At 46.3% G+C, this 18,548-nt stretch overlaps 1 protein-coding gene across 6 annotated transcripts in view; it reads left to right on the top strand.

The window, feature by feature from the left end:
• glyr1 (glyoxylate reductase 1 homolog (Arabidopsis)) overlaps positions 1-18,548 on the top strand; it is a 38,540-nt gene that overhangs the window by 18,649 nt on the left and 1,343 nt on the right. For 4 of the 6 annotated variants that reach the window (XM_065010821.1, XM_065010819.1, XM_065010823.1 and 1 more), the window contains 8 exons: positions 953-1,003; positions 8,785-8,858; positions 11,060-11,180; positions 11,409-11,519; positions 13,353-13,454; positions 14,278-14,440; positions 15,219-15,398; positions 16,585-16,709. In XM_065010821.1, the coding sequence (XP_064866893.1) occupies positions 953-1,003; positions 8,785-8,858; positions 11,060-11,180; positions 11,409-11,519; positions 13,353-13,454; positions 14,278-14,440; positions 15,219-15,398; positions 16,585-16,709 (927 nt within the window). The remainder of the gene's footprint in view (positions 1-952; positions 1,004-8,784; positions 8,859-11,059; positions 11,181-11,408; positions 11,520-13,352; positions 13,455-14,277; positions 14,441-15,218; positions 15,399-16,584; positions 16,710-18,548) is intronic. The other 2 variants (XM_065010820.1, XM_065010824.1) reach the window with 1 other exon arrangement.

Genomic DNA, 18,548 nt, shown 5'->3' with positions numbered 1-18,548 from the left:
GAAACAACTAGTACAGCACCAGAAACAACTAGTACAGCACCAGAAACAACTAGTACAGCAGAAACTACTAGTACAGCACCAGAAACAACTAGTACAGCAGAAACTACTAGTACAGCACCAGAAACTACTAGTACAGCACCAGAAACAACTAGTACAGCACCAGAAACAACTAGTACAGCACCAGAAACAACTAGTACAGCACCAGAAACTACTAGTACAGCAGAAACTACTAGTACAGCAGAAACCTCCAACGTCTAGTCAGGGGCGTCAGACATATGGAACAAACTGAATATACTTTCCAATATATTTTGACAGAGGATAATTTCTACATTTTCATTGAGGCCCTCCAGAACTGGTGGGAGATTGAATGCGGGCCCTGGGGAAAGTGGGTTTGACACCTCCGCTATAGGCCCCTGGGGAAAGTGGGTTTGACACCTCCGCTCACACACACACACAGACTATGTGTATTGTCTGAGGGAGATTCAGAGTGAATTTACACAAACTCAAGAAGACGCTCCATAACACAGCTTCAGTGGAAAGTTAGCAACTCTGTGTATAAAACAATTAAAAAATATATATATTTCAAAATATAAATCCCCCTCTCGTTTTCTACTTCCTCGAAAACTGAATTAGTGAAATCACACCGTCCTCGTCTGTGTTACTAAAGCAGGCCTAGCAACCTGCTACAAACCCTAGCTAGCATTAGCTTAGCCGTTCAACGACACCACCAGAACCAGGAATAAGAAGTGTCTCTGTCCAGTCAGTGAGTGAATGGCTACGTTTGGCTAAAGCCCCGTCTGGGCCCTGGTCACCAGTAGTGCACTATAAAGGGAACGCAGTGCTGTTTTGGGATGCATTCAGTGTGCTGGTTTTAGGGGTATGTTAGCATTAGCACCACTGTGTGTGTGTAAACTAATGTCTGTCCGTTGAACCTTTTCTCTCCCCTCCTCAGCCTGCCTCGTCTATGGAGCCGATCAGTAAACGCCTGAAGATCGTTGAGGAGGTGAGCAAGCAGTCCGTCTCAAACGGCTCCTGTGATTAGGGCCCTGGGTTCTTCTCCACCATCGGATTGAGGCACTGCTTTAACCCTCTGGTCATTCTGGTCAAAAGTAGTTCACTATGTAGGGAATAGGGTGCCATTTGTGACCGTCTTAATGCTTGACCTCTTCACTCACTCACTCACTCACTCACTCACTCACTCACTCACCCTCAGTACCATTCTCTACTTTGGCTCGCCTTAGGAGGTACAGCTGGAGGTGTATGTTATGTAGAGGTACAGCTGGAGGCGTATGTTATGTGGAGGTGTATATTATGTAGAGGTACAGCTGGAGGCGTATGTTATGTAGAGGTACAGCTGGAGGCGTATGTTATGTAGAGGTACAGCTGGAGGTGTATGTTATGTAGGGGGGTACAGCTGGAGGCGTATGTTATGTAGGGGGGTACAGCTGGAGGCGTATGTTATGTAGAGGTACAGCTGGAGGCGTATGTTATGTAGAGGTACAGCTGGAGGTGTATGTTATGTAGAGGTACAGCTGAAGGTGTATGTTATGTAGGGGGGTACAGCTGGAGGTGTATGTTATGTAGAGGTACAGATGGAGGCGTATGTTATGTAGGGGGGTGGAGGTGTATGTTATGTAGGGGGGTACAGCTAGAGGTGTATGTTATGTAGGGGTACAGCTGAGGTGTATGTTATGTAGGGGTACAGCTGGAGGTGTATGTTATGTTATGGGGGTACAGCTGGAGGTGTATGTTATGTAGGGGGGTACAGCTGGAGGTGTATGTTATGTAGAGGGGTACAGATGGAGGTGTATGTTATGTAGGGGGGTACAGCTGGAGGTGTATGTTATGTAGGGGTACAGGTGGAGGTGTATGTTATGTAGGGGGGTACAGCTGGAGGTGTATGTTATGTAGGGGGGTACAGCTGGAGGTGTATGTTATGTAGAGGTACAGATGGAGGTGTATGTTATTTAGAGGGGTACAGCTGGAGGTGTATGTTATGTAGGGGGTATGTTATGTAGAGGGTACAGCTGGAGGTGTATGTTATGTAGGGGTACAGCTGGAGGTGTATGTTATGTAGGGGGGTACAGCTGGAGGTGTATGTTATTTAGAGGGGTACAGCTGGAGGTGTATGTTATGTAGGGGGGGTACAGCTGGAGGTGTATGTTATGTAGAGGTACAGATGGAGGTGTATGTTATGTAGAGGTACAGCTGGAGGTGTATGTTATGTAGAGGTACAGCTGGAGGTGTATGTTATGTAGAGGGGTACAGCTAGAGGTGTATGTTATGTAGAGGGGTACAGCTAGAGTTGTATGTTATGTAGAGGGGTACAGCTGGAGGTGTATGTTATGTAGGGGTACAGCTGGAGGTGTATGTTATGTAGAGGGGTACAGCTGGAGGTGTATGTTATGTAGAGGGGTACAGGTGGAGGTGTATGTTATGTAGAGGTACAGGTGGAGGCGTATGTTATGTAGAGGTACAGATGGAGGTGTATGTTATGTAGGGGGTACAGATGGAGGTGTATGTTATGTAGATGTACAGCTGGAGGTGTATGTTATGTAGAGGGGTACAGCTGGAGGTGTATGTTATGTAGAGGGGTACAGCTGGAGGTGTATTATGTAGAGGTACAGATGGAGGTGTATGTTATGTAGAGGTGGAGGTGTATGTTATGTAGAGGTACAGCTGGAGGTGTATGTTATGTAGAGGTACAGCTGGAGGTGTATGTTATGTAGAGGTACAGCTGGAGGCGTATGTTATGTAGAGGTACAGCTGGAGGTGTATGTTATGTAGAGGTACAGATGGAGGCGTATGTTATGTAGGGGGGTGGAGGTGTATGTTATGTAGGGGGGTACAGCTAGAGGTGTATGTTATGTAGGGGTACAGCTGGAGGTGTATGTTATGTAGGGGGGTACAGCTGGAGGTGTATGTTATGTAGAGGGGTACAGATGGAGGTGTATGTTATGTAGGGGGGTACAGCTGGAGGTGTATGTTATGTAGGGGTACAGGTGGAGGTGTATGTTATGTAGGGGGTACAGCTGGAGGTGTATGTTATGTAGGGGGTACAGCTGGAGGTGTATGTTATGTAGAGGGTACAGATGGAGGTGTATGTTATGTGTAGAGGGGGGGTAGATGGAGGTGTATGTTATGTAGGGGGTACAGCTGGAGGTGTATGTTATGTAGGGGTACAGGTGGAGGTGTATGTTATGTAGGGGGGTACAGCTGGAGGTGTATGTTATGTAGGGGGGTACAGCTGGAGGTGTATGTTATGTAGAGGTACAGATGGAGGTGTATGTTATTTAGAGGGGTACAGCTGGAGGTGTATGTTATGTAGGGGTACAGCTGGAGGTGTATGTTATGTAGGGGTACAGCTGGAGGTGTATGTTATGTAGGGGGGTACAGCTGGAGGTGTATGTTATTTAGAGGGGTACAGCTGGAGGTGTATGTTATGTAGGGGTACAGCTGGAGGTGTATGTTATGTAGGGGGGTACAGCTGGAGGTGTATGTTATGTAGGGGGGTACAGCTGGAGGTGTATGTTATGTAGGGGTACAGCTGGAGGTGTATGTTATGTAGGGGGGTACAGCTGGAGGTGTATGTTATTTAGAGGGGTACAGCTGGAGGTGTATGTTATGTAGGGGTACAGCTGGAGGTGTATGTTATGTAGGGGGGTACAGCTGGAGGTGTATGTTATGTAGAGGTACAGATGGAGGTGTATGTTATGTAGAGGTACAGATGGAGGTGTATGTTATGTAGAGGTACAGCTGGAGGTGTATGTTATGTAGAGGTACAGCTGGAGGTGTATGTTATGTAGAGGTACAGCTGGAGGTGTATGTTATGTAGAGGGGTACAGCTAGAGGTGTATGTTATGTAGAGGGGTACAGCTAGAGTTGTATGTTATGTAGAGGGGTACAGCTGGAGGTGTATGTTATGTAGGGGTACAGCTGGAGGTGTATGTTATGTAGAGGGGTACAGCTGGAGGTGTATGTTATGTAGAGGGGTACAGGTGGAGGTGTATGTTATGTAGAGGTACAGGTGGAGGCGTATGTTATGTAGAGGTACAGATGGAGGCGTATGTTATGTAGGGGGTACAGATGGAGGTGTATGTTATGTAGATGTACAGCTGGAGGTGTATGTTATGTAGAGGGGTACAGCTGGAGGTGTATGTTATGTAGATGTACAGCTGGAGGTGTATGTTATGTAGAGGGGTACAGCTGGAGGTGTATGTTATGTAGAGGTACAGATGGAGGTGTATGTTATGTAGGGGGTACAGCTGGAGGTGTATGTTATGTAGAGGGGTACAGCTGGAGGTGTATGTTATGTAGGGGTACAGCTGGAGGTGTATGTTATGTAGAGGGGTACAGCTGGAGGTGTATGTTATGTAGGGGTACAGATGGAGGTGTATGTTATGTAGGGGTACAGATGGAGGTGTATGTTATGTAGGGGTACAGCTGGAGGTGTATGTTATGTAGAGGGGTACAGGTGGAGGTGTATGTTATGTAGGGGTACAGATGGAGGTGTATGTTATGTAGGGGTACAGATGGAGGTGTATGTTATGTAGGGGTACAGCTAGAGTTGTATGTTATGTAGAGGGGTACAGCTGGAGGTGTATGTTATGTAGGGGTACAGGTGGAGGTGTATGTTATGTAGAAGGGTACAGGTGGAGGTGTATGTTATGTAGAGGGGTACAGCTGGAGGTGTATGTTATGTAGGGGTACAGCTGGAGGTGTATGTTATGTAGAGGTACAGGTGGAGGTGTATGTTATGTAGAGGTACAGATGGAGGTGTATGTTATGTAGAGGTACAGATGGAGGTGTATGTTATGTAGGGGGGTGGAGGTGTATGTTATGTAGGGGTACAGGTGGAGGTGTATGTTATGTAGGGGTACAGATGGAGGTGTATGTTATGTAGAGGTACAGATGGAGGTGTATGTTATGTAGAGGTACAGCTGGCTACTACCAGTGTTGGTTTTGCATGTGGGTTTCAGACGTGTGTATATTTATCACATGAATGTATGTCCTTGGTTTCCGTCTTCACTCTGAGGAAGACTATTTATACCACAGAGCCCTGTGGTGCTTCCTACATGCACACACTGAATGGCATTTATTTTCATCCAGACAGCAAGTACTAGATCAGATAGTAAGACCCAGTAGATACAGTATGTTTGTACTCCTCTGAGGTCGGGAACTCTCATCCAGACAGCAAGTACTAGATCAGATAGTAAGACCCAGTAGATACAGTATGTTTGTACTCCTCTGTGGTCGGGAACTCTCATCCAGACAGCAAGTACTAGATCAGATAGTAAGACCCAGTAGATACAGTATGTTTGTACTCCTCTGTGGTCGGGAACTCTCATCCAGACAGCAAGTACTAGATCAGATAGTAAGACCCAGTAGATACAGTATGTTTGTACTCCTCTGTGGTCGGGAACTCTCATCCAGACAGCAAGTACTAGATCAGATAGTAAGACCCAGTAGATACAGTATGTTTGTTCTCCTCTGTGGTCGGGAACTCTCATCCAGACAGCAAGTACTAGATCAGATAGTAAGACCCAGTAGATACAGTATGTTTGTACTCCTCTGTGGTCAGGAACTCTCATCCAGACAGCAAGTACTAGATCAGATAGTAAGACCCAGTAGATACAGTATGTTTGTACTCCTCTGTGGTCGGGAACTCTCATCCAGACAGCAAGTACTAGATCAGATATTAAGACCCAGTAGATACAGTATGTTTGTACTCCTCTGTGGTCGGGAACTCTCATCCAGACAGCAAGTACTAGATCAGATAGTAAGACCCAGTAGATACAGTATGTTTGTACTCCTCTGTGGTCGGGAACTCTCATCCAGACAGCAAGTACTAGATCAGATAGTAAGACCCAGTAGATACAGTATGTTTGTACTCCTCTGTGGTCAGGAACTCTCATCCAGACAGCAAGTACTAGATCAGATAGTAAGACCCAGTAGATACAGTATGTTTGTACTCCTCTGTGGTCAGGAACTCTCATCCAGACAGCAAGTACTAGATCAGATAGTAAGACCCAGTAGATACAGTATGTTTGTACTCCTCTGTGGTCGGGAACTCTCATCCAGACAGCAAGTACTAGATCAGATAGTAAGACCCAGTAGATACAGTATGTTTGTACTCCTCTGTGGTCGGGAACTCTCATCCAGACAGCAAGTACTAGATCAGATAGTAAGACCCAGTAGATACAGTATGTTTGTACTCCTCTGTGGTCGGAACTCTCATCCAGACAGCAAGTACTAGATCAGATAGTAAGACCCAGTAGATACAGTATGTTTGTACTCCTCTGTGGTCGGGAACTCTCATCCAGACAGCAAGTACTAGATCAGATAGTAAGACCCAGTAGATACAGTATGTTTGTTCTCCTCTGTGGTCGGGAACTCTCATCCAGACAGCAAGTACTAGATCAGATAGTAAGACCCAGTAGATACAGTATGTTTGTACTCCTCTGTGGTCGGGAACTCTCATCCAGACAGCAAGTACTAGATCAGATAGTAAGACCCAGTAGATACAGTATGTTTGTACTCCTCTGTGGTCAGGAACTCTCATCCAGACAGCAAGTACTAGATCAGATAGTAAGACCCAGTAGATACAGTATGTTTGTACTCCTCTGTGGTCGGGAACTCTCATCCAGACAGCAAGTACTAGATCAGATAGTAAGACCCAGTAGATACAGTATGTTTGTACTCCTCTGTGGTCAGGAACTCTCATCCAGACAGCAAGTACTAGATCAGATAGTAAGACCCAGTAGATACAGTATGTTTGTACTCCTCTGAGGTCAGGAACTCTCATCCAGACAGCAAGTACTAGATCAGATATTAAGACCCAGTAGATACAGTATGTTTGTACTCCTCTGTGGTCAGGAACTCTCATCCAGACAGCAAGTACTAGATCAGATAGTAAGACCCAGTAGCTACAGTATGTTTGTTCTCCTCTGTGGTCGGGAACTCTCATCCAGACAGCAAGTACTAGATCAGATATTAAGACCCAGTAGATACAGTATGTTTGTACTCCTCTGTGGTCGGGAACTCTCATCCAGACAGCAAGTACTAGATCAGATAGTAAGACCCAGTAGATACAGTATGTTTGTACTCCTCTGTGGTCGGGAACTCTCATCCAGACAGCAAGTACTAGATCAGATAGTAAGACCCAGTAGATACAGTATGTTTGTTCTCCTCTGTGGTCGGGAACTCTCATCCAGACAGCAAGTACTAGATCAGATAGTAAGACCCAGTAGATACAGTATGTTTGTACTCCTCTGTGGTCGGAACTCTCATCCAGACAGCAAGTACTAGATCAGATAGTAAGACCCAGTAGATACAGTATGTTTGTACTCCTCTGTGGTCGGGAACTCTCATCCAGACAGCAAGTACTAGATCAGATAGTAAGACCCAGTAGATACAGTATGTTTGTACTCCTCTGTGGTCGGGAACTCTCATCCAGACAGCAAGTACTAGATCAGATAGTAAGACCCAGTAGATACAGTATGTTTGTACTCCTCTGTGGTCAGGAACTCTCATCCAGACAGCAAGTACTAGATCAGATAGTAAGACCCAGTAGATACAGTATGTTTGTACTCCTCTGTGGTCAGGAACTCTCATCCAGACAGCAAGTACTAGATCAGATAGTAAGACCCAGTAGATACAGTATGTTTGTACTCCTCTGTGGTCGGGAACTCTCATCCAGACAGCAAGTACTAGATCAGATAGTAAGACCCAGTAGATACAGTATGTTTGTACTCCTCTGTGGTCGGGAACTCTCATCCAGACAGCAAGTACTAGATCAGATAGTAAGACCCAGTAGATACAGTATGTTTGTACTCCTCTGTGGTCAGGAACTCTCATCCAGACAGCAAGTACTAGATCAGATAGTAAGACCCAGTAGATACAGTATGTTTGTACTCCTCTGTGGTCAGGAACTCTCATCCAGACAGCAAGTACTAGATCAGATAGTAAGACCCAGTAGATACAGTATTTTTGTACTCCTCTGTGGTCGGGAACTCTCATCCAGACAGCAAGTACTAGATCAGATAGTAAGACCCAGTAGATACAGTATGTTTGTACTCCTCTGTGGTCGGGAACTCTCATCCAGACAGCAAGTACTAGATCAGATAGTAAGACCCAGTAGATACAGTATGTTTGTACTCCTCTGTGGTCGGGAACTCTCATCCAGACAGCAAGTACTAGATCAGATAGTAAGACCCAGTAGATACAGTATGTTTGTACTCCTCTGTGGTCGGGAACTCTCATCCAGACAGCAAGTACTAGATCAGATAGTAAGACCCAGTAGATACAGTATGTTTGTTCTCCTCTGTGGTCGGGAACTCTCATCCAGACAGCAAGTACTAGATCAGATAGTAAGACCCAGTAGATACAGTATGTTTGTACTCCTCTGTGGTCGGAACTCTCATCCAGACAGCAAGTACTAGATCAGATAGTAAGACCCAGTAGATACAGTATGTTTGTACTCCTCTGTGGTCGGGAACTCTCATCCAGACAGCAAGTACTAGATCAGATAGTAAGACCCAGTAGATACAGTATGTTTGTACTCCTCTGTGGTCGGGAACTCTCATCCAGACAGCAAGTACTAGATCAGATAGTAAGACCCAGTAGATACAGTATGTTTGTACTCCTCTGTGGTCGGGAACTCTCATCCAGACAGCAAGTACTAGATCAGATAGTAAGACCCAGTAGATACAGTATGTTTGTTCTCCTCTGTGGATGCGCCTGTTAAAATGACGGTGGTGTTTTGTTTTTGTTTGGTCTGTACAGGACACGAGGTCAACGTCTATCCAAGCTGCAGACAGCACTGCCATCAATGGCAGTATTACTCCCACAGACAAACGGTAGGAGATACTGTAGTAATATATATATATGTAACATTATTACTCCTACAGACAAACGGTAGGAGATACTGTAGTAATATATATATATGTAACATTATTACTCCTATAGACAAACGGTAGGAGATACTGTAGTAATATATATATATATGTATGTAACAGTATTACTCCTACAGACTGAATACTGGTCCTATTAGATTACATGGACAGGGGGGACCTGATCCTAGACCAGCTCAATGACTGAATACTGGTCCTATTAGATTACATGGACAGGGGGACCTGATCCTAGACCAGCTCTATGACTGAATACTGGTCCTATTAGGTTACATGGACAGGGGGACCTGATCCTAGACCAGCTCTATGACTGAATACTGGTCCTATTAGGTTACATGGACAGGGGGACCTGATCCTAGACCAGCTCTATGACTGAATACTGGTCATATTAGATTACATGGACAGGTGGGACCTGATCCTAGACCAGCTCTATGACTGAATACTGGTCCTATTAGGTTACACGGACAGGGGGACCTGATCCATGACTGAATACTGGTCCTATTAGGTTACATGGACAGGGGGACCTGATCCTAAACCAGCTCTATGACTGAATACTGGTCCTATTAGACTACATGGACAGGGGGGACCTGATCCTAGACCAGCTCTATGACTGAATACTGGTCCTATTAGATTACATGGACAGGTGGGACCTGATCCTAGACCAGCTATATGACTGAATACTGGTCCTATTAGGTTACATGGACAGGTGGGACCTGATCCTAGACCAGCTCTATGACTGAATACTGGTCCTATTAGGTTACACGGACAGGGGGACCTGATCCATGACTGAATACTGGTCCAATTAGGTTACATGGACAGGGGGACCTGATCCTAAACCAGCTCTATGACTGAATACTGGTCCTATTAGACTACATGGACAGGGGGGACCTGATCCTAGACCAGCTCTATGACTGAATACTGGTCCTATTAGATTATATGGACAGGGGGGACCTGATCCTAGACCAGCTCTATGACTGAATACTGGTCCTATTAGATTACATGGACAGGTGGGACCTGATCCTAGACCAGCTCTATGACTGAATACTGGTCCTATTAGGTTACACGGACAGGGGGACCTGATCCATGACTGAATACTGGTCCTATTAGGTTACATGGACAGGGGGACCTGATCCTAAACCAGCTCTATGACTGAATACTGGTCCTATTAGACTACATGGACAGGGGGGACCTGATCCTAGACCAGCTCTATGACTGAATACTGGTCCTATTAGATTATATGGACAGGGGGGACCTGATCCTAGACCAGCTCTATGACTGAATACTGGTCCTATTAGATTACATGGACAGGTGGGACCTGATCCTAGACCAGCTCTATGACTGAATACTGGTCCTATTAGGTTACACGGACAGGGGGACCTGATCCATGACTGAATACTGGTCCTATTAGGTTACATGGACAGGGGGACCTGATCCTAAACCAGCTCTATGACTGAATACTGGTCCTATTAGACTACATGGACAGGGGGGACCTGATCCTAGACCAGCTCTATGACTGAATACTGGTCCTATTAGATTACATGGACAGGTGGGACCTGATCCTAGACCAGCTCTATGACTGAATACTGGTCCTATTAGATTACATGGACAGGTGGGACCTGATCCTAGACCAGCTCTATGACTGAATACTGGTCCTATTAGGTTACATGGACAGGTGGGACCTGATCCTAGACCAGCTCTATGACTGAATACTGATCCTATTAGATTACATGGACAGGGGGACCTGATCCTAGACCAGCTCCATGACTGAATACTGGTCCTATTAGATTACATGGACAGGTAGGACCTGATCCTAGACCAGCTCTATGACTGAATACTGGTCATTTTAGGTTACATGGACAGGGGGACCTGATCCTAGACCAGCTCTATGACTGAATACTGGTCCTATTAGGTTACATGGACAGGGGGACCTGATCCTAGACCAGCTCTATGACTGAATACTGGTCCTATTAGGTTACATGGACAGGGGGACCTGATCCTAGACCAGCTCTATGACTGAATACTGGTCCTATTAGGTTACATGGACAGGGGGACCTGATCCTAGACCAGCTCTATGACTGAATACTGGCCCCAGTTTTTTTTGTCCATTAAGAAAAGGAATAAAAATGTAAACTTGTGTCTTTCCTTTACAGGATAGGGTTCCTGGGGCTGGGGCTTATGGGAAGTGGAATCGTGTCCAACCTGTTAAAGATGGGCCACGTCGTCACAGTGTGGAATCGCACAGTAGAAAAGGTACCACAAGACAACCAACATGTGAGAAAATATGATACAGAATTTACTCCTGTGATTCCGTCAAAACGATTATTATTTAAACCAAAGTTATTTGGTACAGTATTTTATTTTATGCAAAAAAAAAATCATTTATTTATAATGTAAAGTAACAACGTTTGGGTTTGGTGCTGATTTTGACCTACGTCCTGTTGTGACATCACTTCCTGTGAGCTCACTTCCTGCCTTGTTCCTGTTGTCTTCCCGCTGCAGTGTGACCTGTTCATCCAGGAGGGGGCCAGGTTAGGGCGGACCCCAGCGGAGGTGGTCTCCATGTGTGACATCACCTTCTCCTGCGTCTCAGACCCCAAGGCTGCCAGGGATGTAAGTAACTAAGGAAACGGGGACACATCTCAACAGACTATGTGTAGTCAGGCCAGATTTCCAGGCAGGTGAAAGAGAGATGTTTGTATGTGTGTAGTCAGGCCAGATTTCCAGGCAGGTGAAGGAGTGAGATGTTTGTAGTCAGGCCAGATTTCCAGGCAGGTGAAGGAGTGAGATGTTTGTAGTCAGGCCAGATTTCCAGGCAGGTGAGACAGTGAGATGTTTGTATGTGTGTAGTCAGGCCAGATTTCCAGGCAGGTGAGAGTGAGATGTTTGTATGTGTGTAGTCAGGCCAGATTTCCAGGCAGGTGAGAGAGTGAGATGTGTGTAGTCAGGCCAGATTTCCAGGCAGGTTAAAGAGTGAGATGTGTGTAGTCAGGCCAGATTTCCAGGCAGGTTAAAGAGTGAGATGATGTGTGTAGTCAGGCCAGATTTCCAGGCAGGTGAAGGAGTGAGATGTTTGTATGTGTGTAGTCAGGCCAGATTTCCAGGCAGGTGAAGGAGTGAGATGTTTGTAGTCAGGCCAGATTTCCAGGCAGGTGAGACAGTGAGATGTTTGTATGTGTGTAGTCAGGCCAGATTTCCAGGCAGGTGAGAGAGTGAGATGTGTGTAGTCAGGCCAGATTTCCAGGCAGGTGAGAGAGTGAGATGTTTGTATGTGTGTAGTCAGGCCAGATTTCCAGGCAGGTGAGAGAGTGAGATGTTTGTATGTGTGTAGTCAGGCCAGATTTCCAGGCAGGTGAAGGAGTGAGATGTTTGTATGTGTGTAGTCAGGCCAGATTTCCAGGCAGGTGAGAGAGTGAGATGTTTGTATGTGTGTAGTCAGGCCAGATTTCCAGACAGGTGAGAGAGTGAGATGTTTGTATGTGTGTAGTCAGGCCAGATTTCCAGGCAGGTGAGAGAGTGAGATGTTTGTATGTGTTGTAGTCAGGCCAGATTTCCAGGCAGGTGAGAGAGTGAGATGTTTGTATGTGTGTAGTCAGGCCAGATTTCCAGGCAGGTGAGAGAGTGAGATGTTTGTATGTGTGTAGTCAGGCCAGATTTCCAGGCAGGTGAGAGAGTGAGATGTTTGTATGTGTGTAGTCAGGCCAGATTTCCAGGCAGGTGAGAGAGTGAGATGTGTGTAGTCAGGCCAGATTTCCAGGCAGGTGAGAGAGTGAGATGTGTGTAGTCAGGCCAGATTTCCAGGCAGGAGAGAGTGGGATGTGTGTAGTCAGGCCAGATTTCCAGGCAGTGAGAGAGTGAGATGTTTGTAGTCAGGCCAGATTTCCAGGCAGGTGAGAGAGTGAGATGTGTGTAGTCAGGCCAGATTTCCAGGCAGGTGAGAGAGTGAGATGTTTGTAGTCAGGACAGATTTCCAGGCAGTGAGAGAGTGAGATGTTTGTAGTCAGGACAGATTTCCAGGCAGTGAGAGAGTGAGATGTTTGTAGTCAGGCCAGATTTCCAGGCAGTGAGAGAGTGAGATGTTTGTAGTCAGGCCAGATTTCCAGGCAGTGAGAGAGTGAGATGTTTGTAGTCAGGCCAGATTTCCAGGCAGTGAGAGAGTGAGATGTTCTAAACAGACAGGCTGCCATGTTGCTGATGGTAGTGAGCTTGGTGTGATAAGTATTGTAATGCCTTTTAGTTCTCACTGCAGTGACTAATTTATCTCACAACGTATGACTGTTAATACCCCTCCCTTTCTCTCCCCCCACTCTCCTCTCTCTCCTCTCTCTCCTCTCTCTCCTCTCGCTCTCCTCTCTCTCTCTCCCCCACTCTCCTCTCTCTCTCTCCCCCACTCTCCTCTCTCTCTCTCCTCTCTCTGTTCTCTCTCTCGTTCTCTCTCTCTGCCAGTTGGTGCTGGGTCCCAGTGGAGTGCTCCAGGGCATCAGGCCAGGGAAATGTTACGTAGAGATGTCTACCGTGGATCCAGAGACCATCACAGAGCTCTCACAGGTATACACACACAGAGCTCTCACAGGTATACACACACACAGAGCTTTCACAGGTATACACACACACAGAGCTTTCACAGGTATACACACACACAGAGCTCTCACAGGTATACACACACACACAGAGCTCTCACAGGTATACACACACACACAGAGCTCTCACAGGTATACACACACACACACACAGAGCTCTCACATGTATACACACACACACAGAGCTTTCACAGGTATACACACACACAGAGCTCTCACATGTATACACACACACACAGAGCTCTCACATGTATACACACACACACAGAGCTCTCACATGTATACACACACACAGAGCTCTCACAGGTATACACACACACAGAGCTCTCACAGGTATACACACACACAGAGCTCTCACAGGTGTATACACACACACAGAGCTCTCACAGGTATACACACACACAGAGCTCTCACAGGTATACACACACACACAGAGCTCTCACAGGTATACACACAGACACAGAGCTCTCACAGGTATACACACACACACACACACACACACACAGAGCTCTCGCAGGTATACACACACACACACAGAGCTCTCGCAGGTATACACACACACACACACACACACACACAGAGCTTTCGCAGGTACACACACACAGCTTTCGCAGGTACACACACACACAGCTTGTGATTCCAGGTGTATGCTACTCCCACTGTCGCTAGGTCATCATCACTCTCCCATTGGGTACTGTTATTACATCATCAATCGTCTTATCCTGTGCTCTCTCATTGGCTCCTCTACTGCCACAGCACTGTCTGATTGGCTCATGTCTGACTGTCATTAGGTGATATCGTCGCGGGGCGGCCGCTTCCTGGAGGCTCCTGTGGCTGGGAGCCAGCAGGTATCTAACGAGGGCATGCTGGTCATCCTAGCGGCCGGAGACAGGACGGTCTATGAAGACTGCAGCTCCTGTTTCCAGGCCATGGGCAAGACCTCATTCTTCCTAGGTAGATGGTTTGAGTTTTACGAGTGTCTTATCCCAGGGCCATCCAATTTCCTGCATGTTATCAGGCGAAGCAGGCTAACGTGTGTGTTATCAGGTGAAGCAGGCTAACGTGTGTGTGTGTTATCAGGTGAAGCAGGCTAACGTGTGTGTGTGTGTGTTATCAGGTGAAGCAGGCTAACGTGTGTGTGTGTGTGTTATCAGGTGAAGCAGGCTAACGTGTGTGTGTGTTATCAGGTGAAGCAGGCTAACGTGTGTGTGTGTTATCAGGTGAAGCAGGCTAACGTGTGTGTGTGTTATCAGGTGAAGCAGGCTAACGTGTGTGTGTGTGTGTTATCAGGTGAAGCAGGCTAACGTGTGTGTGTGTGTGTTATCAGGTGAAGCAGGCTAACGTGTGTGTGTGTGTGTGTTATCAGGTGAAGCAGGCTAACGTGTGTGTGTGTGTGTGTTATCAGGTGAAGCAGGCTAACGTGTGTGTGTGTGTGTTATCAGGTGAAGCAGGCTAACGTGTGTGTGTGTGTTATCAGGTGAAGCAGGCTAACGTGTGTGTGTGTGTGTTATCAGGTGAAGCAGGCTAACGTGTGTGTGTGTGTGTTATCAGGTGAAGCAGGCTAACGTGTGTGTGTGTGTTATCAGGTGAAGCAGGCTAACGTGTGTGTGTGTGTTATCAGGTGAAGCAGGCTAACGTGTGTGTGTGTGTGTTATCAGGTGAAGCAGGCTAACGTGTGTGTGTGTTATCAGGTGAAGCAGGCTAACGTGTGTGTGTGTGTGTGTGTTATCAGGTGAGGTGGGTAACGCAGCGAGGATGATGCTGATCCTCAATATGGTACAGGGAAGCTTCATGGCAACCATCGCCGAGGGGCTGACCCTGGCCCAAGCCACAGGCCAATCACAGCATACCTTCCTGGACATCCTGTCTCAGGGTCAGATGGCCAGCACCTTCGTGGACCAAAAATGCCAGAGTGAGTCAGAAACAAAAGCACTGCTGAGTCAGAAACAAAAGCACTGCTGAGTCAGAAACAAAAGCACTGCTGAGTCAGAAACAAAAGCACTGCTGAGTCAGAAACAAAAGCACTGCTGAGTCAGAAACAAAAGCACTGCTGAGTCAGAAACAAAAGCACTGCTGAGTCAGAAACAAGAGCACTGCTGAGTCAGAAACTAGAGCACTGCTGAGTCAGAAACTAGAGCACTGCTGAGTCAGAAACTAGAGCACTGCTGAGTCAGAAACTAGAGCACTGCTGAGTCAGAAACTAGAGCACTGCTGAGTCAGAAACTAGAGCACTGCTGAGTCAGAAACTAGAGCACTGCTGAGTCAGAAACTAGAGCACTGCTGAGTCAGAAACTAGGGCACTGCTGAGTCAGAAACTAGGGCACTGCTGAGTCAGAAACTAGGGCACTGCTGAGTCAGAAACTAGGGCACTGCTGAGTCAGAAACTAGGGCACTGCTGAGTCAGAAACTAAGGGCACTGCTGAGTCAGAAACTAAGGGCACTGCTGAGTCAGAAACTAAGGGCACTGCTGAGTCAGAAACTAAGGGCACTGCTGAGTCAGAAACTAAGGGCACTGCTGAGTCAGAAACAAAGGGCACTGCTGAGTCAGAAACAAAGGGCACTGCTGAGTCAGAAACAAAGGGCACTGCTGAGTCAGAAACAAAGGGCACTGCTGAGTCAGAAACTAAGGGCACTGCTGAGTCAGAAACTAAGGGCACTGCTGAGTCAGAAACTAGGGGCACTGCTGAGTCAGAAACTAGGGGCACTGCTGGGTTAGGGGAGGGGTAGGCCGGGTTAGGGGAGGGGAGGGGTAGGCCGTCATTGAAAATAAGACTTTGTTCTTAACTGACTTGCCTAGTTAAAACGTGTCCTGTTTGGGGCCAGTGTTACCCCTAAAAGATTCACTCGTTTAGTAAAAGATGTCCCAGTTACCCCCCTTAAAAGATTTAGATGCACTACTGTTCCACTGGATGTCATAAGGTGAATGCACCAATTTGTAAGTCGCTCTGCATAAGAGCGTCTGCTAAATGACTTAAATGTAAATGTTAAATGTAAATGTTGTAATACCTTCCTCGTCTATGATTTAAACTACACAACATGGTTAATTTGTTTCATTACATCTCCACTGGTAATGATGAGGTCCCCCCCGATCTCTCCAGATATCCTACAGGGCAACTTCAAACCAGACTACTATTTGAAACACATTCAGAAGGATCTGAGGCTAGCCATCTCCATGGGCGACACAGCCAATCACCCGACTCCTATGGCTGCAGCAGCCAATGAGGTAAGACGTTGTTGGATTGACACACACACACAAAATGGCCGCCAATGAGATTCCAAATGGCATTGTGGGTAGATCTTAGATGCTGACCAGACCGGACACGTTGCTTCGCAAGCATCGCAAGATGCGCCCGTGTGCCAGCGTGCAAACATTTCATTTGTCCCCCTACACCAAACGCGATCATGACATGCAGGTTAAAATATCAAAACAAATTCTGAACCAATGACATTAATTTGGGGCCAGGTCGAAAAGCATTCAACATGTATGGCAATTTAGTTTAGCTTGCTGTTGCTAGCTAATTTGTCCTATTTAGCTAGCTTGCTGTTGCTAGCTAATTTGTCCTATTTAGCTAGTTTGCTGTTGCTAGCTAATTTGTCCTATTTAGCTAGTTTGCTGTTGCTAGCTAATTTGTCCTATTTAGCTAGTTTGCTGTTGCTAGCTAATTTGTCCTATTTAGCTAGTTTGCTGTTGCTAGCTAATTTGTCCTATTTAGCTAGTTTGCTGTTGCTAGCTAATTTGTCCTATTTAGCTAGCTTGCTGTTGCTAGCTAATTTGTCCTATTTAGCTAGCTTGCTGTTGCTAGCTAATTTGTCCTATTTAGCTAGCTTGCTGTTGCTAGCTAATTTGTCCTATTTAGCTAGCTTGCTGTTGCTAGCTAATTTGTCCTATTTAGCTAGCTTGCTGTTGCTAGCTAATTTGTACTATTTAGCTAGCTTGCTGTTGCTAGCTAATTTGTACTATTTAGCTAGCTTGCTGATGCTAGCTAATTTGTACTATTTAGCTAGCTTGCTGATGCTAGCTAATTTGTACTATTTAGCTAGCTTGCTGTTGCTAGCTAATTTGTCCTATTTAGCTAGCTTGCTGTTGCTAGCTAATCTGTCCTATTTAGCTAGCTTGATGTTATTTTACCTGAAATGCACAAGGACCTCTACTCCGACAATTAATCCACACATAAAACGGCCAACCGAATCGTTTCTAGTCATCTCTCCTCCTTCCAGGCTTTTTCATCTTTGAACTTATATGGTGTTCGTCATCTAAACTCTCATTGTATTATCACGACAACCGGCAAAACAGTTAGTCTTTCAATCACCCACGTGGGTATAACCAATGAGACGGGTACCTGCTGGGTACCTGCTTCTATAAACCAATGAGGAGATGGGTACCTGCTTCTATAAACCAATGAGGAGACGGGTACCTGCTGGGTACCTGCTTCTATAAACCAATGAGGAGATGGGTACCTGCTGGGTACCTGCGTCTATAAACCAATGAGGAGATGGGGGAGGCAGTCCTGCTTCTATAAACCAATGAGGAGATGGGTACCTGCTGGGTACCTGCTTCTATAAACCAATGAGGAGATGGGGGAGGCAGTCCTGCGTCTATAAACCAATGAGGAGTTGGGGGAGGCAGTCCTGCTTCTATAAACCAATGAGGAGATGGGGGAGGCAGTCCTGCGTCTCCCATCTAGCTAAATAGCCATACATGTTGAATGCTTTTCGACCTGTCCCCAAATTAATGTCATTGGTTGAGAGTTTGTTTTGATATTTGAACCTGCGTGTCGTGATCAGGTTTGGTGTAGGAGGACAAAATAAACGTATGCCTGCTGGCGCACGGGCAGCCGGTTTGGGTTCCGTGTTCGCTGTTTCAGATGGAATAAATGTCCACATAGACATTTTACCCATATTGTTAACCTGCATAAGGTGAACATATGTCAACATTACTAACTGATATATAATAACCTGTCGCTGTGGGAACACAGTTCCTAACCTGTCGCTGTGGGAACACTGGTTCCTAACCTGTCGCTGTGGGGACACGGGTTCCTAACCTGTCGCTGTGGGGACACGG

This window comes from Oncorhynchus nerka, linkage group LG26 (assembly GCF_034236695.1).
Source record: "Oncorhynchus nerka isolate Pitt River linkage group LG26, Oner_Uvic_2.0, whole genome shotgun sequence".
Lineage (NCBI taxonomy): Eukaryota > Metazoa > Chordata > Actinopteri > Salmoniformes > Salmonidae > Oncorhynchus > Oncorhynchus nerka.
The sequence above is the reverse complement of the archived record's forward strand: the minus strand, read 5'-3'. Positions and strand labels throughout refer to the sequence as shown.